Raw genomic sequence first — 24,631 nt, forward strand, 5'->3', positions numbered from 1 at the left:
ACATTTTTTTTGCATATTTGACATCTAACAACTCACTGAAAACAACTTAAAAATCCTTAAAAATAAAGAAGAAACCAGCAATAATTCAGAATAGAAAGCAATACGGTATATTAGAAATGAGATCCCCCCCAGCTTATTGAGATCTAATTGACATATAACCTTGTGGAAGTTTAAGGTGTATGTGTTAATTTGATACACATATATTGCAATATGATTACCATCATACTTAGGAAAAACCTGTAGCATATCATATAATTACCATTGTTTTCTGGTAAGGACACTTAAGGTCTACTCTGCAAATTTTAGGTATATAATATATTATCACTGACTATGATCGCCATGCTGTATATTAGGTTCCCCAAACTTACTCATCTTATAACTGGAAGTCTGCACCCTCTGACCATCATCTCCTTTTCCCTCTGCCCTCTAGCCCCTGAAACCACCGTTCCTAGTCTGTTTCTGAGTTTGGCTTTTCAAATTACACTTGAGTGATATTATACAGTATTTGTCTTTCTCTGACTTATTTCACATAGCATAATGTCCTCAGGGTCATCCACACTGTCACAGACAGGATGCCATTCTTTTCAAAGCTGAATAATATTCCAATATATATACACACACATGCACACACGTATAAGGTCTGTACAGAAAGTATCCAGCCATGTAATATGAAAAATGGAGACATTTACTGAAGATACAAGGTACAAGAAACACTGTACACAGGACAATGGCACCTCAGTCCCCTGGTAGGCACCTTGGAACCTCACACAGTTCTAACTGCCATCAGCTGCCCCACCGTATTTTCCTGAGTTTTATCGACGTTCTGAAATCTCTTCCCTTTCAAAGGTGATTTGTTTTGGGAAAAGCCAGAAGTCACAGGGTGTCAAATCCAAGTTATAGAGGAGCTGAGACACCAGGGTGATGTGATGTTTTGCCAAAAAACTCTGAATGAGACATGATGAATGAGCAGGTGCACTGTCGTGATGAAGCTGCCAATCACCAGTTGCCCATAGCTGCAGCCTTCTGAATCATCCCAATAGTTTCCACAAAAGAATGTTCAAGCGTAATGCAAAATGGGATGTAGATTCACTGCTCTACTCACTCAGTCATTTTGAATGCGATGGCCACACAGTACACATGCTCACTCAAAGGTGTCTACCGCCCTCACTGACTAGCACAGTGAAGCCGTCATTGTTCGTGTATGCCATTCCAGTCCACTCTCCTTGGCTGCCAGGTTACACTAATGTCATGCACACCGTTCTTGTTATATTAACAATGGCTGGATTTCTTCTAGAATAATATATGTATATATTACATACATCATTTATCCTTTAACCATCTAGTGACAGACACTTAGGTTATTTCCACATCTTGGCTGTTATGAATAATGCGGCAGTGAACACAGGAGTACATACAACTCTGTGGAGGATACCGGCCAGCAGTATCCATCCCTGCTGCGGATGCTCGTCGAAACAAGAGAAAAACATCCACAGAGACAACCGGGTCCTGTGGGGAAATAGGGACGGAATGGCCACTCTCTCTAGCAGAGAGTACGCTGAGCCCCCTCCTGAGAAGGCTTTTTATAAAGAATACAGACTCAGTTTGTGGATTCACAGTCTGGCAGAAAAGATCAAAAGGAATAGGTAACCTTCAAAGGTGCTTACAGAACTCCCACTGGGATTCTGGGCAAAGTTTGGAGTTTTATCATTTGAAAGGACTACAGGGTCCAAAAGGCTAGTTTTGGTTTCCTGTCTGTGCCTTTAAATTCTAATTCAATAACATCCTCCAGCAAACAGATCTCCCAGGATCTTGCATATTCTATGTCCCAGGTCTGATTACCCCAGGTGTCCGCCGACTCTAGTCTGGACTGCACCACCCCTGTCATTTCCGCAGGTCTGAGTCGGGCAGAGGAGACAAAGGCAGCCAGGGGACTTGGATTTCTCACATCTAAGAACAAGGACTCAGGCTTTGACAAAGCTGAGGGGGCAGGGGTTGATGTCCATCACCCCTTCATTTCCACAGCCCCGAGTCTCTTCCCTGAGGCCTCCTCGTGATCATGCCTGTCTTAGGCGACTCCTCCGTGGGAAATCTTACCCGTCATTGGCTAACTGATCAAGCATAGGAGGCCAGGAACCGAAAAGGCAGCATTCACGCCAGGGAAATAAGTTTTGTCTCCCTAGTGGCTCCTGGTTTGGAGGTCTCTCACTCAGCCTAAGTCACAGGGGGGTTACAGCTTCCTGAGACCAGGCAGGGCAGACTCCAACATAACTCTTCAAGGTACCGATTTCATTTCCTTCTGATAAATACCCAGAAGTGTGACTGCTGAGTCACATGACAGTTCTACTTTTAATTCCTTGAGCAACTGCCACACTGTTGCATAGATGCTGTACCAAGTGACATTCCCACCAACAGTGTAAAGAGGTCCCCTTCCTCCACGTCCTCGCCCACATTTATCTCGTCTTTTTGCTGACTGCCATTCTACCAGGTGTGAGGTGATAACTCATTGTATTTTGATTCGCATTTCCCTGCTGATTAGAGATGTTAAACGCCTTTCCATATAACTCGAACATTTCTATGTCCTCTTTGAAAACTGTCTACTCAGTTTCTCTGCCCATTTAAATGGCATGATTTGGCTTTTTGCTACATGTTTTTTGCTGAGTTGTATGAGTTCCCTATATATTTTGCGTATTAAACTCTGACTAAACTCTGACTAAACATAAACATTGCAAATATTTCCTCCTATTTTGTAGGCTATCTTCATTTTGTTGATGGTCTCTGTTGCTCTGCAGAAGCTTTTTAATTTGATGTAGTCCCTCTTATTTATTTTTGCTTTTGCCTTTGCTTTTGATGTCAAATCCAAAAAAATTATTGCCAAAACCAGTATGAAGGAGCTTACTCCCCACTACCCCCTTTTCTTTTGGGAGTTAATGGTTTTAGGTATTATAATCAAGTCTTTAATACATTATGAGTTGAATTTTCTGTTGGGTGTAAGACAGGAGTCCAGTTTTATTCCTTCACATGTAGTTATCCAATTTTCCTAACACCATTTATTGAAGAGACTATCCTTTCCTCATTGTATATTCTTGGTTTCTCTGTCATAAATTAATTGACCACATATGAGTGGGTCTATTCTGGGCTCTTCACTCTGTTCCACTGATCTGTTTTTATGTCAACATAGTTTTAATTAAAACACCTTTCTAATATGATTTGGAATCAGAAAGTATGATGCCTCCACCTTTGTTTTCCTTAAGATTGCTGGCTATTCAGGGTCTTCTGTGATTCCACACAAATATTAGAATTGTTTTTTCTACTTCTGTTAAAAATGCCACTGGAATTTTTATGGGGATTACACTGACTATTGATGGCTCTGGGTAGTAGGGACATTTTAACAATATTAATTCTTCCAGTCCACAAAAACACAGAATATCTATTTATTTGTATCTTTTTTTAAAAAAAATAATTTATTTATTTATTTATTTTGGGGTGGGGAGAGGAAAATCAATGTGTGGTTGCCTCTTCTGCACCCCCTACTGGGGACCTGGCCCACAACCCAGGCATGTGCCCTGACTGGGAATGGAACTGATGACCCTATCATTCACAGGCTGGCACTCAATCCACTGAGCCACAGCAGCCAGGGCTATTTATTTGTATTTTCTTCAATTTCTTTGATCAATGTCTTACAGTTTTTAGTATATAAATCTTTCATGTCCTTGGTTCAATTTATTTCTAAGTATTTTACTCTTTTGATTCAATTATAAATGAGACTGTTCTCTTAATTTATCTTTCTGACAGTTCACTGTTGGTATATAGAAACAACTGATTTTTGTATATTGATTTTGAACCCTGCAACTTTACTGAATTTATTAGTCCTAACAATTTTTTTAGTGAAATCTTTAGGGTTTTCTATATACAGTATCCTGTCATCTACAATTAGAGACAATTTTTCTTCTCTTACAATGTGGATGTCTTTTATTTCTGTTCCTTGCCTAAATGCTCTGGGTAGGACTTCTACTACTATGTTGAATAAAAGTGACTTGTCCTTGTCTTGTCCTGATGATAGAGAACCACTGAGTATAACAGTAGCTGTGAGCTTGTTGTATGTGGCCTTTATTATGTTGAGGTGCATTCCCTCTACATAATTTGTTGAGAGTTTTTCTCATCAAAGGTTGAACTTAGTCAAATGCTTTTTCTGAATTTATTGACATGATTATATAATTTTTATCCTTTATTTTATGAATGTGGTATATCACACCAATGTGCAGATGCTGAACCATCCTTCCATCCCTGAAATAAACTCCACTTCATCATGGTGTATGATCCTTTTAATGTACTGTTGAATTCACTGTGCTACTATTTTGATGAGGAATTTTGCATCGATGTTCGTCAGGGATATTGGCTTGTAATTCTCTTTTCTTGTAATGCCCTTGTCTGGCTTTGGTGTCAGGGTAACGCTGGCCTTATAAAAATAAATCTGTTAAGTGTTCCCACCTCTTCTATTTTTTGGAAGAGTTTGAGAAAAATTTGTATTAGTTCTTTAAATGTTTAGAATTCACCAGTGAAGCCAGCTGGTACTGGACTTTGTTGGGAGGGTTTTTTTATTTCTGATTCAATCTCCTTACTAGTAATCAGTCTGTTCAGATTTTTTATTTAATCATGATTCATTCATGGTAGGCTGTATGTTTCCATGAATTTATCCATTTCTTCTACATTATCCAATTTACTGGTGTATAATTAGTCATAGTGACCTTTTACAATCTTTTGCATCTCTGTGTTATCAGTTAGAATGTCTCCTTTCATTTATAATTTTACTTATTTGAATCCTCTCTATTTTGTTCTTGGTGAGTCTAAGTAAAGGTTTGTGTATTTTATTTATCTTTTCAAAAAACCAGCTCTTAGTTTTATTTATCTTTTCTATTGTCTTTTTTAGTCCCTATTTCATTTATTTCCACTCTGATCTTTGTTATTTCCTTCCTTCTAACTTTGGGCTTAGTTTATTTTTCTTTTTCTAGTTCCTTAACATATGAAGTTAGATATTTGAGATCTTTCATGTGCCTTAATGTAGAAATTTATTGCTATTAACTTCCCTTAGAACTGAGTTTTTAAATCTGCTAAATCTTGGTATGATGTTTTTCCACTTTCATTTGTCTCAAGATATTTTTTTATTTCTCTTTTAATTTCTTCTTTGACCCACTGTTTGTTCAGGGCATGCTGTTTAATCTCCACATATCTGTGACTTTTCCAGTTTTCTTCTTATAATCGATTTCTAGTTTTATGCCACCACGGTCAGAGAAGTTGCTTCATATGATTTCAGTTTTCTGAAATTATTAAGACTCATTTTGTGGCCTAACACAATCTACCCTTGAGAATTTTTCACGTGCATTTGAGAACAGGAATTCTGCAGCTGCTGGGTGGGGTGTTCCATATATGTCAAGTCCATGTGGTCTAATGCGTAGCCCAAGCCCAGTGTCTCCTCATCTTTTTCTGCCCAGATGACCTATCCAACGTTGAATGTGGGGCATGAAGTCCCCTACTATTAGTGTATTGCTGTTTACTTCTCCCTTCACTTCTGTTAGCGTTGATTAATACATGCAGGTGCTCCTATAGTGGGTGCATAAATATTTACAAACATTATACTGTCTTGCTAAATGAACCCCTTTATCCTTAGAAGAGAGAATATTCTATTCAAAGTCAATGATGTAACAAAACAACCACTTACCTTTAAGAGCTTCACAGTGCTTTTTAATTGCTACAGGAGTCAAATGCAGAAAATTGGGGATCTAAAGTAGTGAAATTTAAAGGATAAATTAGTCAAATGTCTTAAAAACATGTAATAGACAATTTGCTGATACAACTAAATCATAGGCCCAATAAGCTTTATAATAAAATGTGGTAGTTTTTTACAGTATTAATTCTATGTCAACAGTGTTATGAATTCAAGAAATAAATCCCTTGGAATATAGATTCAGTACCAAGTATCTTAAAATGACAACACTGGAAAAAAGAAACATCATTTTAATAGCACTCTTCCTGCCGTGAATCGACAGGTGAGTATCTTTCCTTTACAGAACTGAGAGCACCGAAGGACACAGATCACTGTTTAACCACCCTGACTGCCCGGGATTACAAAGCACTGTGACAGTTTCCACTTTGTACTTAGCAGACATTTTAGAGCTAAATGAATAAATAAAGCTCGCAATCTTAACTGAACAATTAATTTAATGAAGTTAGGAATATTTATATGATGATATATTAAGAGGCTACCTAATCATTCACAGGGCCAATGGGAAGTTTAGGAAAGGTCAGAGATTGAATTCCTTCAAATAAATAATTAAATGTATTAGATGTTTCTTGAATAATATTAAGCAACTTAAGAGAAAATTTAGTTAGACTCATTTGGAAAGAATAATTTGAACAAGCTAAAAAGTTACTCCAAACATTATGCCTGGAATCTTAAGTGTTGATCAGAAAATGTTTAATCAAGAGAAATAAGCAATGAAAACTGTGACTACGGAGTAGGTGGCTTCATTTTTCTATACTTCTATTTTTGAAACATGAAATATAATCTTAACATCATAAAAGAAAAAATAAATTAATTAAACTGGACATTTAAAATAGCTGGAAAAAAATAATAGCTGATGCCTGCATAACGTTTATACAGGCACTGTTCTATGCAGCTCACAAACTCATCCAATGGCACTTACTAGGAATAAACCACTTCGCTGGACTAAGCATACAGGTGAATCTTAAAAGGGATGGTATGCATTAAATATTTAGATATCTGTTTTTATTAAAATATATTCACAACCACTAGAGTTATTACAAACATATTGCTACTCTCTCACCCAGTGATATTTTCCAAAGACCTTTTTAAAAAAAACTAAGTTCATTTCTCCTCTTTCACTTGAAGAAAAAAATAATTTCCTCAATATTTGTTTTGTTTTATCTCTTGAAACATTCCCATTTCCAAATTCCAACTCCTCTTGCTTCTAGCAGCAGGTAAGCCCTTCTCCATGTCACCATCTCATTTTTTACCATCACATTTTATCAGATTTTTCTTGGTATTTTAAGATTCTTGTTTAATGGAAAACAGTTTGTTGGTGATAATTCCATGGTATATAAGAGGAAACCATCTAAGACATGCATTCCCAGGCTAAGCATATTTACATTTTCTTTAAAAGCCTACAGTTCAGCCTTGGTTGGTGTGGCTAAGTGGGCTGGATTGAGTGACAGCCTACAAATCAAAGGGTTACTGGTTCAATTCCCAGTCAGGGCACATTCCTGGGCTGCAGGCCAGATCCCCAGTAGCGGGCACGTGACAGGCAACCACACACTCTTCTCTCTCTCCCTCTTTCTCCCTCCCTTCTCCTTTCTGCAAATTTAAAAACACAAAACAAAACCTGCAGTTCACAAATCACTATAGATGCTAATAATTTAGACATTTAATATGCCCTATTTTGTTTTAAGCAATAAAGTTTAAGGACAATAACATGAATATTAAATAATATTCCACCTTTCTGGACAGAAAGTTAAAAATATTTTACAAGTGGAACCTTCATCACCCCCAGTTATCCATCTCAAATCAGATTATTTCACTTTTCCTAGTTCCATCTGAAAGACACAATACAGAAAAGATAGAACAGAACAGAAAAAGCCAAATGGGAAGCTACAGGACCAATTAATTACATTTTTAAATGCCTAGGATTATTTGAGTCTTCTTTACCATGAATAATCAAAATATAATACCCATTATTATCTGGGAAAAATTAAATTAAAACACAATAAGCTGTTATATACTGAGCCTTGAAGTATAAGGGGGGGAAGGAGAATGGGAGGAAGATCACCATTTATTTATATATAAGTCTTAGCCAAAGAACCATCAACTTATCTTACCTTTAGAAGCTCCAGATTCCCCTCCTTTGCCATGGGCACTCCCCTTTTCACTGGATAACCCATTCGAACGGGAAGAGGCACGACCGAGGGCTTAAACGGCGCGGCAACCGGGTAAACGCTAGGCCAGTCCTGGTCAACGGCCATTTTCTCCGTCCTAGGAGGTAGTGCCTAAGAAACATAAAATGGTTTATTACTTTAAATATGAACACATTTTCAAATTTTAAACAAAAGAAAACATGTAATTAAGAGAACACTAGCAGAGTTGCAACCTACATAAAATGTGACCTCCCACAAAGCTACTGCTATTCAAATAAAAAAACACCAAACCTACCTATTTCTGCACCGGTTCCTCAAACCCTCTGGGGCAAGGATCCCCTTTAATAGCACATTTCCTTTACTAAAAATATCTCTATCTTATTTATTTACCTAGACTTTTAACAAACTTTTTACATTTTGTTTACGAAGGGGGTGAATAACAATATATTTTGAAATAACTTTTAAAATTTCTTTGATGGAAGTCAGTACATGAGGTGACATTGAGAACTTGGAAACAAATTAAGGTTAAGCTAATTGAATGAACGGATAATAAGAAAGTATATATCTCCTAGGTCCGGGGAACAGCCACATGATTGCTTACTCAATCGCAATACATGTACATAAATACTTAAATATATCCAGTAGAAGGTGATGTCCAGCATACAAAAATGTGGTTTAAAGAGGCAAAATTCAGCAACACCCCTCTAAACAATATCTAAACTAAGTGTAGTTTGTCCTGGAAGCTGGCAATAGTCCTTTGAAAATAAATACTCTAGACAACTATAATTTGATGCCATTTAACTTCCAACTAACATGCCTTTGTTCTAAGACCATGCCAAGTGATATTATAATTTGGATTTTTCCAAAGAGATGTCCACAAGGTGAGAACAAACCTGTTAGATTAATGCACACATCCCACCCAGGCTACATGACTATTACAAGCATCATCAAAAATAATTCTGTATTCTGGTCTATGGGCTTATTTTCTGGGACTATGTGGGTGAGTCTACCTCTCAAAGATGATCCATTCTCAGGGTACTGACAAAGACCAGCCCAAGACCAGAGTCAACACTGTGATAGTTACCGAGTAAATATCCCCTTAAAGGTCCCCTTATGGAGCCCTTCCTGGACTGCACCCTGCTGCCTCACTGTGAAAACCTGCCTCACTGCGAAAACCTGCCTCACTGCAGAACTTCAGAAACCGTTAAGGCAGTATGTACTAAATACGTTCACTGTTTACCTTTCTTCTCGGTGGTCTTTCAGATTTGGACGTTCTTCCTGCTACACCTAAAAGACAATGCAGTAGTCAGACAGAGAATTTTATAAGAGATCATTCAACACTGATCATGATCCCATAATCTGAACAGTTTAAGGTATTCAGTAACAAAAAAATGAAACAATAATCCACTTTCTGTAAGCTCAGGAACTAAAATCATCTTAATGAAAATAAAGAGTCAGAAGTAGTTAATAAAATCCAGTTATTAAAACATAAAGTGAAATCATCATCTAAAGGAATATTTTCAATAAGTTTTAAGGTTCATAGTCAAATAAACTTACTTCCCCAAGTTAAAATATTTAGTTAGAAATAAGAATTTTTGTGTCTTGAAAGATAGTTTGAAATGTTCTAATTTTAAGTATACTTGCTCATATTTGGAAATATTGTTCTTTCTACCAAAAAAAGAGAAACCCTTAAGTTTTTCCTTCTCTCCTGTATATTAGAACTGCCAATGCTATAATAACAATAACAAAAATCACAGCCATTCCTAATAAATCAGATAACTGTAGAAGAGGGTAGATTACTTACAGTATATACCTTTTAAAATATTATCTTATGCCTGTGCTGCTATTCTAAAATAATAACTGTATTTAATGAGCCCTTTCACATGCTAGACACTGTACTAAGTGCTTTTCATTATCTCATTTAATCTTATTCTTCACAAGAACTTGCTATCCTGATTTATAGGTCATTTATAGCCAAGCAAACTAAGGACCAAGAGTTGTGACACTAGCACAGCATACAGTTCATATCTCTAGCTCATCTCCCTTCACAAGGGCGCACAGCTACACTGAATTTCCAGTACCAGGCCCTTCGGTCTTTCTGAACTTTGTTCTGTTTGCCTAAAATATGCTTCCCTCCCATCTTCTTGACTTCAGTCCGCATCTCTCTTCCCTCCTCGTTTCTTCATCTGATAAATTCTTTCTCATCCCTCAGTAGCATTTCATTTATGCCTTCAAAAGTTTTGGAGTGGTAGTGTACACCAGGAATTAGGAAGGCAGGAAAGAACAAGAGAAACACAGTCCTCACTCCCACAGAATGGAGAGTCTGTCAAGTAAGGCAACTAACTATTTAACAAGTAATTTCAATAAACAATGATAAATATTAATGAAAACACATAGCAGGGGACCAAATCCAGTCAAGTAGTTGGAGAAAATCTCCCTGTGGAAGTTGACTTGAAGCTAAAACGTTAAGGATGAGCAGGAGTAGCCCTGTGGTTGGACAAGGGACAAAAAGTGTTCTAGAGAAAAAGATGGAAAATCAAAGCAGACAAATTCAATATGGCTAAAACTTCAGAGTAGAGCAGAGAGCGCACTGAGCAGGGACTGCAGATATTTAACAGGCATCCCAAGTATAACACCTCCTGGGCAGAGCTCTTGATCTTCTTCCAGCCTTCCCAATCCCCATGAATGGTATTCTCATTCATCCAATTACTCAGGACAAATTTCTAACATGCTTCCTTAAGACTTTTCCTCAAACCCTGTAACAAATACATCAGTAAATTCCATTAGCTCTACCTTCAAAATACAGGGTCCAGCGGAAGTAATGCCTACTTGAATGTGGTTGGTAGGGTAATAATATGGGTGTAATAACTTACAGTTTTAATTTGAACATTTCATCTAAAATGTCATATGGTGTGCTTGAGTGTGATATTATGATGTTACAGAATTACATTCTTATGGCTTTGTACTAAGAGTTTATAATTAAAAAAAAAGAGGCATTATTTGCGCCAGACCCTGTATGCCCTAAATTCAGCCACACCACCTTCTCCAATATTACTTCAGCCCAAAACACCATCATCTCCTTTGTACTACAACAGCTTCCAAACTGGTCTCCTGACTTCCACTCTTACCCTCCTAAAGTTAGTTCTCCTCAGGGTCTTTTAAAAGTGTAGATCACATTACATCACTTCCCTGTTCATATCTTCCAGTGTGATCCCAAACATGCCCAAGCCTTCAGAAGATCAGGCCATCACTTACTATTCTCCACTTTGCTTACTCAGCTCTAGCCACACTGGCCTTCTCTCTGTTCCCGGATCACACCCATAAACTTATTCTTACTTCTGGGCCTTTGCATTTGCGATTCCCTATGCCAACAATGCTCTCCCCCGCTCTTCCTTCCCCCTATCTCAGCATAGTTTTGGACTGTGCTCAAATGTCACTTCCCCAAGTTCTTTCCAGAAAGACTGCCTATCCTATCCTATCCTATCCCACCTAATAGCCACTATTCCTTCAACCTCAATATCCTGCTTTATTTTTACTTTTTTAAAAAAGATTTTATTTTTAGAGAAAGGGAAGGGAGAAAGAGAGGGAGAGAAACATCAGTGTGTGAGAGACATATCGACTGGTTGCCTCTTGCACACCCCCAACTGGGAACCTGGCTTGCGTGTGCCCTGACTGGGACCTGAACCCAGAGCAGGCCACCACTCAATCCACTGAGCCACACCAGCCAGGGCCCTGATTCACTTTTTTCTCTACAGCACTAATCACTACCTTACATTGCACTGATGTTATTTATTTGTTTACAGTCTGACTTTCCCAAAAGTATGTAAACTTCATGAGGTTAGGGACCTTGCTCTATCCTGGTATCTAGAACACTGCCTAGCACATAGTAGAAGTTAAAGTAAAGTATTTGTAGAATGCTTTAATAAAAAATTAAAGACATGTGTTACGATTATGAACAGCCACGATGATGCATTAAGGAATTTATCATTTATCTTAAAGCAATGAGAAACTACTTGCAGATTTTGAACAAGGGTGTGGCAAAGTAAGATTTGCTTCTTGAACCCTTCACTCTGGCCATTGTGAGAAGTCAATGTAGGGGAGCATAAGCAGAAATAGGTATCAGTAAAGACGTAGGATATGGTGGCCTAGACTGAACTGTCAGTAGGAAGGAAGCACGGATAGCACCTGGTGTAACTGGACCTGTCTCCTCCTGGACAGTTTTCTGGACTCCTCTAGGCTCTTTCCCAACGCTCCGACGTTACCCTACTCCGAAGTCTTCTACAACACCTTACACTGCATATAGTCTGCTTAAAAAATGTCTTTTTCACTAGATTCCTAGAAGATGAGAACGGAACCATGCGTCCGGATCATCTGAGTGAAGGTCATTCAAACTGCGTTGGAATGAAGGTCATACCATTGGGTGGCATAGCTGGGCCTGGAATTCAGAGCTGCAGTTTGCTCTGGGACAGATGAATGCTTCCCTTAACGTTCGGGAAAAGCCGTAGTCCACTACCCAGGAAACACTACCCACGAAACCAGAGAGAAACACTGTGCCAGCGATCGTGGGACGGAGCACCAACGCAGGTCACAGGGGAGGGAGCGGGCAAGTTCTTAGCGCCCAGGGAATGGGGAAGCAGAAACCCACGGCTAGTCATGGGGTGACAAGTCCATAGAGGACAGACTCGCATGCACGGCTTTTCTACTAGGTGGTCCAGGGAGAGGCTGGCAGAGGACGTTTCGACCTCACTCCTCCACCCTGTGCAAAGCTGACTCTGCAACCTCAGCGGCCACGAAGGGGCGATATCCCGCCCTCTCACCTTCCCCAAAGCCCGGAGGCGACGCAGCAGACACTCACGTGGGCTTGGTGTCCCAGCAAGAGTGGTCGGAGACAGGGCGGTGGAGAAGGAACGCAGAGCCCTGGCCCCTGGCTGCAGAGACAGCCATACGGGGAACGAGGCGGCCGCCATGGCTGCGAGGACGGCAAGCCAGAGGGGACAGGCGCGATCCCGAAGCAACGAAGATGGAGGAGCGGGCCTGAGGCCGCTTCCGCGCATGCGCCCCCCCCTTTTTGCCCCGCTCGTGGGGAGTAGAAATAGAATAAACCTGGGTCTGGGAAATCAGATCCAGAGTCAAAGTGCACCCCGAAAAGAGGAAAAAAAGTAAAGAAGAAGACACGAGACGATTAAAAGAAAAACTGAAGCAGCCAGTCTAAAGACAATGGCAAATAATGATCCTAAGGAATGGGGGAAATGTGACTCACGGAAGAAAAGTGCAGTCTGAGTGGGAACTCATGTGGCTCAGGGTCTACCTTAGCGCCCTGCTCCTCTGCGATTGCTGCTTTTCTATACTTTCTTAGCTTAAAGAAAGTATTCAGCTAGTGCAAAGTGACACTCTAGGGGGAGAGGCAGTATCCGATAGTAGGTAAAAGGATACCTGAGTGTAAAATTTGGTCTCACCCTCTCCAGGCTGTGAGCCTAATCAAGTTAATACAGAAAACATCTGGCTAGAGTACTGGCACCGAGTGAGCGTCCTGTGCGAGCAGGAAGCAACTGTTTTCAATGATTTGGTTAGCTCCTTTGTAGATGAGGTTAGAATGATAAAAACTACTCAGCAGGACTTAGAAAATAATGGTCGTTCTTTAATAAATTCTCCAATTTTATTTTTACCCTGTGTTTGAATTAGCATCCAACTCTTAATAAAATTATCGTGTTTTTTTTTCAAATGGTAAGTATAACATTTAATCAAAGTACAAAGGTATAATAACAACTGGGAACAAACACAACTGACTCTTGGTGAGCATACACACAGCAGAGCAGAAGCGCGCAGCTGCCTCCGAGTATTCTTCCTGTGAGCGTTCAGTGCACCACGGGCATCAATCATTATGTGAGGGGGAGAAGTGGCATGATGGGGCAAGTATTTGTAATAATCACCGTTCTCATCTCTTCTGGCTTCTCACTATCCCGTTACTGTTCCAAAGCAGAAGTATGGTGTATTAGTTTTCTAGAGCTGCTGTAACAAAGTACCACAAACTGGGTGACTTAACAGAAATTTCTTCTCTCAGTTCTAGATGCTAGAACTGTAAAATCCAGGTGTTGGCAGGGTTGGTGGTGGTTCCTTATGGAAGTTCAGAGGGAGAATCTGTATATGCCTCTCTTCTAGCTTCTCATGGTTATTGGCAATACATGGCATTCCTTGGCTGGTGGACACATCACTCCAATCTCTGCCTCTGTCTTCACATGGTGCTTTTCCCCTCTGCTCTATTTTTAAGATTAGAAGCATGGCTTTTTAGTCAGATGAATATGGAGTTTGAATCCAGGCTCTGCTTTTTTGTGATCTTGGTCAAGTCCACCTAACATCCTTGCACTTCAATTTCAAGGAAAATAGGTCAGTAATATCTCCCTCAGGACCATTGTGATTGAGTTACATTTCAGAAGACATAGTATTAATGGTGGCATTGGAATTAAGCTCAGAGTCAATATAGCAGCCACTTTTTCTCTCTGGAATGTATACACTTCAGTACAGTGAAGTGCAAGGCCTATACCATAGAAATTTAGGGGTAAAAGAAATATGAATTCTGTTTTTTTAAGATTTTATTTATTTTAGAGAGGGAAGGGGGAGAGAGAGAGAGAGAGAGAGAGAGAGAGAGAGAGAGAGAAAACATCAATGTGCGGTTGCTGGGGGTTATGGCCTGCAACCCAGGAATGTACCCTGGCTGGGAATCGAACCTGGGACACTTTGGTTCCCAGCCCACGCTCAATCCACTGAGCTACGCCAGCCAGGGCAGAAATATGAAATCTTATAAAATTAGTTTATATTCAGAGAATTCTTAACTTCTGAGCAAGATGTTAAGAGACTCATGTCCTCAGTCTATTTTCCTATGCTTTGTCTTTTGTTTCACTCCTTCCCTAAGAACAAAGTGCATGAACACTATTAAGAGTTAGTGGAGCCAGAGAAATACTTACTGTTTTCTGAGACATCAAGTACAATGAAGTTTATTCTATGTTAAAAGTTAAAAAATCATTTGTAATGCTATCAATAGGCAATAATACCTGGCTCATGCAGTGTAAGTAGTAAAGTGTGTGCTATTGTGTACAAAGGATTTACTAAGAATTGCACAGTTTTTCAACTGGAAAAGATCTTAACGTGCAGTCACTTACTCATTATAAAAAATTTCTTCTTTGGACTTCATGACAAAATAACACAACATATTGTAGAAAGAACACTGCTCTCATGGGCATGTGACTTGCACTTAGAAGAGCCCTGCGCTTGGCTGAATACTCCTTTGTCCATCTTGAAATTTTAAGGATCAAGGACTCCACATTTTCATTTTGCACTGGGCACCACAAATTATGTAGCTAGTCCTTGTGTAGACAATTTTAAATATTAGGTATTTTCATAATGGGTTTTTATTATACTTGAAATCTACAATAATCCAATGTAGGTTTCTATTAGAAAGTCTATCTGACTTTCTATTAGAGCTATTTATCAAAACTACCTCTTAATAAAAAGTGAACAAAGTATGTCTATTCACAAACATGTTATAGGCAATATGCAAATATCCAGGTATGTGAATGGAGTTTGCAACCTAAATATCAATTAAAACAGTATTGGCTAAATATACAATGGTATAGACAACATAGACTACTACTTAGATAGATGGGTCTTACTTCATCCTGTTTGAATATTAGAATTATCTCAAGAGATACTAAAATATCCATTTAGGGTCCCTCCTTCTGAGATGCTGATCCGTTGGTATAGGTGTGTTTAGAATATTGTTTTATTGTTTTTAAATTCCCCAGGTAAATCTGGTATGCACACAGGACTGAGAACTATTGATGCCAGCTTTAAAAAGAAACAAGTGGATAAAAATCTATTAGTGTGAAAAATTGTACACAATATATAATTAAGTTGTTAATGTAAAAAGGCATTTATGGATCATATGATTCCATTTGCATAAAATATTTTTAATACACAAGTGCTGGCAGGGAAAACCACAAACTAGAGGGAGTGGGTATGGGGTGGCGGTGAGACTCCTGAAGATGTGAATTTCCACATTTCCGTATTTTAATTTGACACCAGAATGAAGGTTTTCAAATCAGAGAATACAGTATGTTTTAAATCAGCAAGAGCTTCACATTTTTTATTTTAATTAAAAAAATATGGTAAGTCTTTCATTTCTATCATCCAGCTGTTTATAACATATTTACAATTTGTACTAGACTTCAAAATCTCTGTATGCTTACATTTATAGTTTAGAAAATGTCACAAGCATTGTCTTTGAATTAGTTGGTCAGCCCCATTTTACAGGTAAAAAAATCAGAGTTAAGCCACTAGATTAAGAAAATTGAGACACAAACCCACATTTAATTCCAAGTTGAATACTCTACTATACTACACCAACTTCTTGATAGCTCACTCTTCACAGCATGGCTGTAGACAGGGGTCACTATATGCCAAGGAAACATTAATTGGGTATTATATCCTTCCAGGAACGAAGGAGGAATAATTAACAACTTCAAGAGATGTCTCCTGGGCCTATTCATGTTCACTTACTGAAGGCAGGGGGCTTAAAACTTTCCTTGACCTTTGGGTTTCCTGGAATGAAGGAACATCAAAGGCAAATTTAGTTCTGCCTTTGCATATATTCTTAATACTTAAGAAGTTTAGAAATACAATATTTTAATTGTGATGTATTTCATACCCCTCATCCAATTATCAGCAAATGCTGTATGCTTTTACCTTCAACTCTTCCAAAACCCAACCTCTGTACCCCTCCTCCTCGGCCACTTTGGTCTGTCCAGGACCCCTTTTCTCTCCACAGCTTTCCTTTAATAGCTTCCTACCTGTTGCCCTGGGCTCTGCTCTTACTCTTTCCTCCCTATAATCTAGTCTCCACCCAGCAATCAAATGAGGTTTTTAAAGGGACAGTCAGATCAGAAGAAAATCCATAGTCCTTACAAGTAAAATCTACTCGATCTGTTTGCTGGCTACTTCTCCAACCTTGTCTCCTATCACTCTCGCCCTGGCTCGCCCTGCTCCATCAGCACCAGCCTCCCTGCTACGCCTCAAACGTATCACAAACACATTCCCTTCTCTGGTGCTTTGCATCTGCGGTTCTCGAGGCCTAGAACACTTTTCCAGATATCTGCACTGATGCTCTCTCCATCCAATCCAGATTCCTAGTTAATTATCCCCTCCTCATTGAGGCTTTATTCTTCTTTACGACACTTCTGTTATATTTCTTAAATGTGCGTTTAAAATATATTTACATATATTTACTTTCTGTCTTCCACCATTAAGAGAGAAGTTCCCCCTAAAATAGGGACATAGTTCTTTTTCCTGCTGGGTTGACAGGGTGTAGAACAGGGCCTAACTAGCATGGAGCAGGCATTTGGCAGTCATGTAAATGAATGTGTCTTCCATTTACAATTCTAAGCACTTTTTGCTTCTACCTTCTAGAAGAGTTGGGGGAGGGGGGGCAATAACCCCCCCCCCCCCCACACACACACACACTGTCCTAACCCCAGGATTTTAAGTAATGGTGGTTTTTATATCCTTACTGCAAAGGCTAAACAAATGTTAGGCATCACTACAAGTGATTGGGTTTTTTTTAAAGATATGTTTTTATGTATTTATTTTTAAATACTGTATTTATTTTTAGAGAGGGGGAAGGGAGGGAGAAAGAGAAGGAGAGAAATATCAGTGCTTGGTTGCCTCTTGTGGGCACCCCCACTGGGCACTTGACCTGCAACCCAGGCATGTGCCCTGATTGGGAATGGACCTGGCGACCCTTCGGTTCACAGGCCAGCACTCAATCCACTGAGTCACACCAGCCAGGGCTACAAATGACTGTTATACGGGTTACTGTGTTTAAATCATAGGTAAAGCTAACACTTAAGCAGATCCCAATGTGAATCCCACCAGGGGCCTCCCTGCACAAAGAAAGCAGTTCGGGGAGATGTGAGAGTGAGGGCAGCGGGCACAAGGCAGTGCGAGGTTTTGCTCAGTCCTGAACTGAAGCTGGTATTGCAGACGTAACTAACCCTGTTCCACAGCCTTACACACCACCTCTCCCTCCCTTCTCCCACCCATGGCCGTAAAAACACATGGTACACTTTCAAGAGCTAGACTCATTATTTCAAACAAACATCTATTTTTTTTTATAAATCAAACTTCTTGTCCTGTTTTTATTACTGAGTAGAGCTGAAAGATTAAGCTAAACTGTCAGTTTTCCCAACAACATGGGAAAAGTTGTACTCACACCATAATTATGACACATACACTTTCACCCAATTTTCATTCATTACAGGGAGGGGTGGGAGGGTGGAATCCCATGTTGGGATGATACAAGTGGATAAGCTTGCTTATTAGAATAAAATGTCCTTTTCTTTTCATCTTACAGGCCAGTCTCATCACGCAAATCCAGTTCAGAGGATGCTAATGTAAACCTTGCCCACCTCTCTTAGCCCATCTTTCTTACTCAGACAGTTTCCAAGCAGCTCTCTGATGGAGACACAGTCTTCGGTTTCCAGGACAAATCGTGCCACAGCCTTCCCTCCTGGCAGATGGCCCCTCGCTGTTTCACTTTTGACACTGTCCAGGACAACTCCTCTGACATCTTTAGGCTTTCCTGGCACACCAAAGATGATGAACAGGCCCAGACAATCCTCCCCTATCAAGTTACAGAACTCTTCCAGCTTATCAAATCTGCTCTTCCCGGAAGACAGCTCTGCCGAGAACTCCGGACTGGGGCGCTCACAAGGCTTGGATTCCACGCGAGTGAGAGAAGACATCTGCAGAGTCTGCACCGCCAGCTGAAGCCTTATTTGCTTATCGGATCCCCAAAAGGTCCAAATCCAGTCGGCCCCAAACAGCAGGGCTTGGTGCTTGGTCATCTTGGTGGTGGTGAGCCACCTGTCAACTCCCTTTTCTCGGCAGAAAGTGACGAAGTGAATTAGGAAGATCTCGTTCAGAGTGCTTGGAGCTGGGCATAGATTGCTCAGAGGGTCTTCAAATCCAAGATACCCCTGCAGCTTCCCAGCGGCATGCACAATAGCTCCACTGACCACCTCACAGAGTTGGAGGACCTCTCTGCTGTCCTCCAGAGCCGACTGTTGCGATGGTTTCTGCCCCATTTTCTCTGCGCCCGATCAATACTGCCTCCAAATGTCAAACATGCAAACCTTGTTCAGAATGACTCCCTTTTCGGAGTAAAAGTCTTGCAGTGAAGTCACATCTGTTAATGTCGTCTCAGTTTTCTAACTCCACAGCTTACCTGGTGCAGCTAAGTGTATATACATACAGCAAAACAAATAGGTCTCCCTGTTTGCCAACTGGGTGTGTTGTGTTCACACAGGCTCCTGCTGGTGTGTTAAGTCAGATATACTAACTTTCACAAAAACCTCTGTTCTTCTCTAGTTATATTCACTCTACTTTTAATATTTGGTTATCTTTTCCAAGATATGTTTCATCTTTTCAAATTTTAGTTAAATTAAAAATAGCACTTAATTCTTTAAAGACCATACACTTTCTACAACTAACTTCTTCAAATTTGCAGGTGAGTCATTTCTCTTTGCTTTTCCAAGATCTCCTCTGCCATCATTCCTCATTCCCCAGCTCAGCTGCCTGTGCTTCCTGTCAAAAAGTTTTATGGGGGTTTGGAATTGTAAAGAGTTCATTGTTATCTCTATGAGAAATAAAGCCTCGTGGTTATTCTGAACAAAGGAAACTCAAGGAACAGACAATAAAAATATGAGGCAATTATCAACTGACTTTATTTCTTTTCATATGGTGACACCAGCAGTGTATAATATTTTATAAGTAAAATACATATCATCAAAAAGGTTTTAACCACGTCACATATAGTCAAGTATGTTACAATGTCCTGAATAAAAACTATTTGGCATCTGTAACAGTCTCCTGGTATTTTCAACCAGGTTTGATAACAAATTGTTTCTCAAATGGTAGCATAAATCCACATTAAAATAAAACACCAGTACATTAAGAGTCCAATACAGTTACCAAATAATGAATGGTAGGGGGCAAAAGATGACTGTTAGCATCAAATCATTGTAGCTGTGAATAAACAGTAGTACAGTATTATAGGTTCCTTGACGACAAGCTCGGTAACTTGCTGATAACGTGAGCGATCATATCACTGGCATTCCAACGCAGTTTGTAAGTCCACTGGCGTACAAGGAGTTGCCCGCCCCGGGCCAGTTTGTGGAAGCCTGTCTTCACCACTGTTGACTATCATGAGTATTGACGTAGTACTGAATGAAAAAGAGCATATTCTTTCTAAAACCCCTAAAATGGATAATAAACAGAGTAACAGTTTTTACTGAAGCCTTCTATTTTTCTTTATAAAAGAATGTTTATTTGGGCCTTGTGCTACAGAAAAACATGATCTACAGTTTATCACCACAATGCAGCCATTGTAAAACTAATTTTCCAGCCTCAGAGTTATTGAACTCTGATTGAGAAAATATGTTCAAATACTCAGCTTTTAAAAGAGATTCCATTCATCAATAGCCCGAGAAATGTGCGATTAATAACATTAGTCTGACTGTTGCTACTTTGATGCCATGATATATTTAGCAAAAGAGGAAGATAAGAATCTTAATACTGTAAAGGTTTTTGTTTTGGTTTGGTTTCTTCAGAAATTATTTCTACAAATTTGGGGGGAGCTTCTGAATGCAATCAAGTTAATAGATTTTAAATGTCCTTTGAGTTCTTCCTTGTAAGTTAAAAGAATCCAAGATGAAGTCTGAGGTTCTTAAAAAGCTAACCAGCCATTTTGTGGTATGTCATCAAAGAGGGGTCATTTCATACACACTAACGCAGTCCGAATGATCAGCATCATTCAGTTCGGTTGTGGAGAATGAAAGATCGTCCCGACCTGTCCAAGAACCAGCTGTCACATGAGAACTTTGAACACCGTATTTTTTCAATGTGATCTTTTTTAACCGTTTTCCTTATGTATGTCACAAAATAAGAGTTCTATGTTCCATGTACTAAATATACACATACATTTAGAAAAGTATATAAAAACAGGACGCTAAGAGGCCAGTGGAGGTGTGGCTGGCATTCAGTGGGCACGCTGGGTGCTTAGAGAAGTTCCACATGGGGACTTTGGAAGCCTGCCGGGTTCTGCGTCAACGGCAGGCCACCGCGCTGCTGCCAACACACCGACAGGACAGAATCAGCCACCGCCAGGTGACCGCGTCCCCAAATCCCGCACACTGTGACTGACTGGAAACACTACAGCAAAGTACTCATATAAATGCAATACTTTAAATATAATATATCACAGATTTTTACATTAAATAGAGGAAAAACAATTACACTCTCATTCACCAGTGTCTCACTTTCTGTGGCAGCTTTAAAATAGGCACATTTCCCCCGCTTCCCATTCCCGCGTGTACGTGAGAAGATGGATCACTAAACAATATACAATCTGCCGCTTGTTGGATATACTGTGTTTGAGGAATACAGTGGAAGGAGACGAGGAGCTCCTAATGCTCGTCCGGGTGCTATGGTCAAACGTTTGAGTCCTCATCGGTAATGCTGGCGCTGGGGGACCGGGCGGCGAAATCTTTAAACATGTCGTCTTCCTTTAACATGTGCTGGAAAACAAGGAGACGGGAGTCACACACACTGCGAGCCAAGAGCTCGGAACTCCACATCCTCCACTACACGCGCAGACCCTTGGGGTTATTTGCAAACATATTTTTAGAACAAGATTTTAAATTCATCTTGAAAACTTACTGTTAGGTTGTTGATGCCTTCAGAGAATGCACCTATCTGCCTCACTGTCCCTTCTGAATCTTCCATCTGCAAAGAGCATACCACAATGTAACACACTAACTAGCACAGTTTCAAAGATAGTGTGGCAAAATGAACAAAAGTCTAAGAAGAAATAATCAAGTTGTACTGACTGGGATAGGGGCAACAGAACTCTTGTGTTGATAATCTCTTTGCACTACTGTAATTAGATGTTAAAATGTAAAAAACTCTACAGGCACATCTAGACTAAATGCTCTGATATTAACAGTGGCACCAAAGGATTATTGATTAAAGGACACTATCCTTCATACTGAAAAGGCTAAGCAGTATGAGTTTGTTTCAACACCCAGATTCCTTAGTACAGAGACAGGATAACGTGGGTAAGCAGCACAGGTAAGAGGGTTTGGGGCCAGCCCGGAAAGCTGAAATCCCAGCTCTTCTCCCTCTCTGTGCCTCTGTGTCCTTACCTCTAAAATTAGGACAAGAATACTCCCTGTGTGTGAGGATTACCGCAAACATCAATATATGTTAAGTGCTTAGGATAGTGCCTGGGAAGTAGTAAGTAATCTGTAAGTGTTCACCATTATTTTATTATTATCTTTGTTTTTAAGTATTTGAAGAAGACTTCCTTTCCTAGTAGATACAGTACAGAAAGCTACCATTTAGTGTCTCAGTGTTGGAAGAACTTTAAAGTAGGTATACAATGTGGCATTTACCTGGTCTAACCGGTCCAGATCGTCTTCATCATACAGGCGCATGTCCAAGCCAGGTTTAAGTCCTTTCTTAGACGAGTTCCCCGATGCCTGTCCCAATTCCATGGGACAAACATATTCTTCCCCATCTTCCTGTTTCTTCTTTCTCAGATTCCCAAAATTGCTGAAGGTGAGTTTCTTTGGCTTTAAAAGAAAGAAAACAAAAACATCCAGGGATTTGATAAAATTCACATAACAAAGGGCTAAGAACACACATGGTTTAATTATTCATTCCATCATATAGAAAAAAGCAATTGAATGATTAAATCTGTACAACAAAAACAAAGGCAGCTGAGGCATATGACAGACGCATCCAAATATGATCAATGATCCCACTAAGAGTCTCAGAAAACTGTGCTTGTTCTCCTTCTTGACCGCAAGTAGCTGGGTGGTCACCACGATGAAAGTGAAATCAGCAAAAGGACTTCATTTTGCGCTAATGTGACTTAATGCAATGAGATTTCTTAGGGTTACTGTATATTGAATTTTGCAAGGCTTTCCATTCTAAGATCAGCAAAAGAAAGTGACCCTCACTGTATTTTCTTTCTGGGTGAGGCTGTGGTCAGCTTACAAGCCTGTTATGCTCCCATGACAGGATGCTGACTGCTGAAAGAACCCCTGCTTTTTTGGAGAAAAAACTTCCAATGTCACTTAGACGACAAACTGCACCTTAGTCACTGGGTAGTCCCTCAGACTGTTGGGATGGTGATCAGGTTGATGCTGAGAATTTATATAGAACAGAATCTCTCAGAGGCTTCAAATCCAACACATCTTCTAAGGCAGAAAGGGGGCTGAAGAGGAAGTACCAAGAAGGTAGGAGGGGCTCAAAAAAAAAAGAGCTTGATAGATACTTGTGAAGAAGCTGATAAAGCCTATACCCACAGTGAGCTGGTTGAGATAACACTCAGAAGAATTAACAGAGGAATGATTTAAAAGAAGAAAAATTAGTGTGAACAGCGTATGGTCGATGAATCCATGCAAACTAGGAGCAGCCATTCTCTGCCCATCTACCTTTTTCTGACGTGCAAGGTTGGTCAGTGATATGCCAGGCAAGCTGACTCTGTCTGAGGAGAGATGCAGCTCTTACACTTGATTTACTCACAGCAAGAAGAGGACAACTACAGTCAATACTTGGGTCCAACTCGTGGGCTCTCTGCCTTGGCAATGTTTCAATGACAAAAGCCAACACCGTGTTCTTTACTATTATTAACTCTAATAAAATAGATGACTTCGGCAAAAATTCCCCGGGAAGGAAACCTTCAAAACTGCATTTTATTGATTACTCTTAAAGGTGCCTATACCTTCAACCTACCCCCAAAACTTGTAAATCCCAGAAAATGGGATAACCAGGTAACAGTCAGAACTGAGCCTTTGCTATATAGTTTGTGGTTTAACCCATGATTAAACGACATGGGCTTGAACCAACCTTCACTTTGGCAGTGGCTGTTAGAAGCACATAATCTGGTAACTCCATGGCATCGCGCTTCTGGCGCTGGGCCTCAGCACCAATCAGAAGGTTGAAATGAGTGGCCAAATGTCTTCGCAACAGGGTCTTACTCTGCGGGATGTTCAGTAACTGGGCCATTGTTTCCACGTTGAAACGAGGTTCTAGAACCTGTAAGAAAAACAAAGATTGTGTAAGGTACCCTGTATCCCACCAAACTCTCTCACTAAGTTATCTTCAGTAGCCCCCTCAGTCAGATACTCAGAGTATGGACTCTAATCTTTAATTTACACAACTTTTCTTCTTTTTGTCCAAGCTAATGAGAGGTAGAGCTGGTCCTGACATCCGGGCATTAATAACTCAGGGCTTCCACCTCTCCGAGGTATTCTTTTGGGAGGCCTTTGCAAATCAACTTTTTGTGCAACATCTGTGTGCAGAAATAGGATCTGTGTCTTTGCAGAGGCTTTAAAGCGGGGGTGTCAAACTCATTGTCACCGGGGGCCACATCAGCCTCAAGGTTGCCTTCAAAGGGCCGAATGTAATTTCAACTCCTTAACTTTAAGGAGCAGTTTCATTTATACAGTCCTAAAATTACATTCATCCCTTTGAAGGCAACCATGAGGCTGATATGGCCCCTAGTGAAAGTGAGTTTGACACCCCTGCTTTAAATCATCATCAAGTGGGAGCCAGAAGCTGGGTGTTATCCAACATAAAAAAGGACAAT

General features: G+C 40.0%; 2 protein-coding genes across 13 annotated transcripts in view; both read right to left on the minus strand.

The window, feature by feature from the left end:
- LOC123812822 (28S ribosomal protein S35, mitochondrial) overlaps positions 1-19,188 on the minus strand; it is a 41,385-nt gene extending 22,197 nt beyond the window's left edge. Inside the window, exons 1-4 of one of the 2 annotated variants that reach the window (XM_045829704.1) lie at positions 18,407-19,188; positions 9,167-9,213; positions 7,891-8,058; positions 5,717-5,777 (exon numbers count right to left, since the gene is read on the minus strand). In XM_045829704.1, coding sequence (XP_045685660.1) covers positions 5,717-5,777; positions 7,891-8,058; positions 9,167-9,213; positions 18,407-19,061 — 931 coding nt within the window. In that variant the 5' untranslated portion in view covers positions 19,062-19,188. Of the gene's footprint in view, positions 1-5,716; positions 5,778-7,890; positions 8,059-9,166; positions 9,214-12,781; positions 12,961-18,406 lie in introns of those variants that run through there. The other variant, XM_045829705.1, reaches the window with a different exon arrangement.
- A 488-nt stretch (positions 19,189-19,676) lies between these two features.
- The window catches only part of PPFIBP1 (PPFIA binding protein 1), a 159,067-nt gene continuing 154,112 nt past the window's right edge, over positions 19,677-24,631 (minus strand). For all 11 annotated transcript variants that reach the window (XM_045829145.1, XM_045829152.1, XM_045829150.1 and 8 more), the window contains 4 exons: positions 23,890-24,078; positions 22,428-22,607; positions 21,694-21,759; positions 19,677-21,551 (listed from right to left, as the gene is read on the minus strand). In XM_045829145.1, coding sequence (XP_045685101.1) covers positions 21,465-21,551; positions 21,694-21,759; positions 22,428-22,607; positions 23,890-24,078 — 522 coding nt within the window. In that variant the 3' untranslated portion in view covers positions 19,677-21,464. The remainder of the gene's footprint in view (positions 21,552-21,693; positions 21,760-22,427; positions 22,608-23,889; positions 24,079-24,631) is intronic.

This window comes from Phyllostomus hastatus, unplaced genomic scaffold (genome assembly GCF_019186645.2).
Source record: "Phyllostomus hastatus isolate PE091 unplaced genomic scaffold, TTU_PhHast_1.1 phas_scaffold_93, whole genome shotgun sequence".
Lineage (NCBI taxonomy): Eukaryota > Metazoa > Chordata > Mammalia > Chiroptera > Phyllostomidae > Phyllostomus > Phyllostomus hastatus.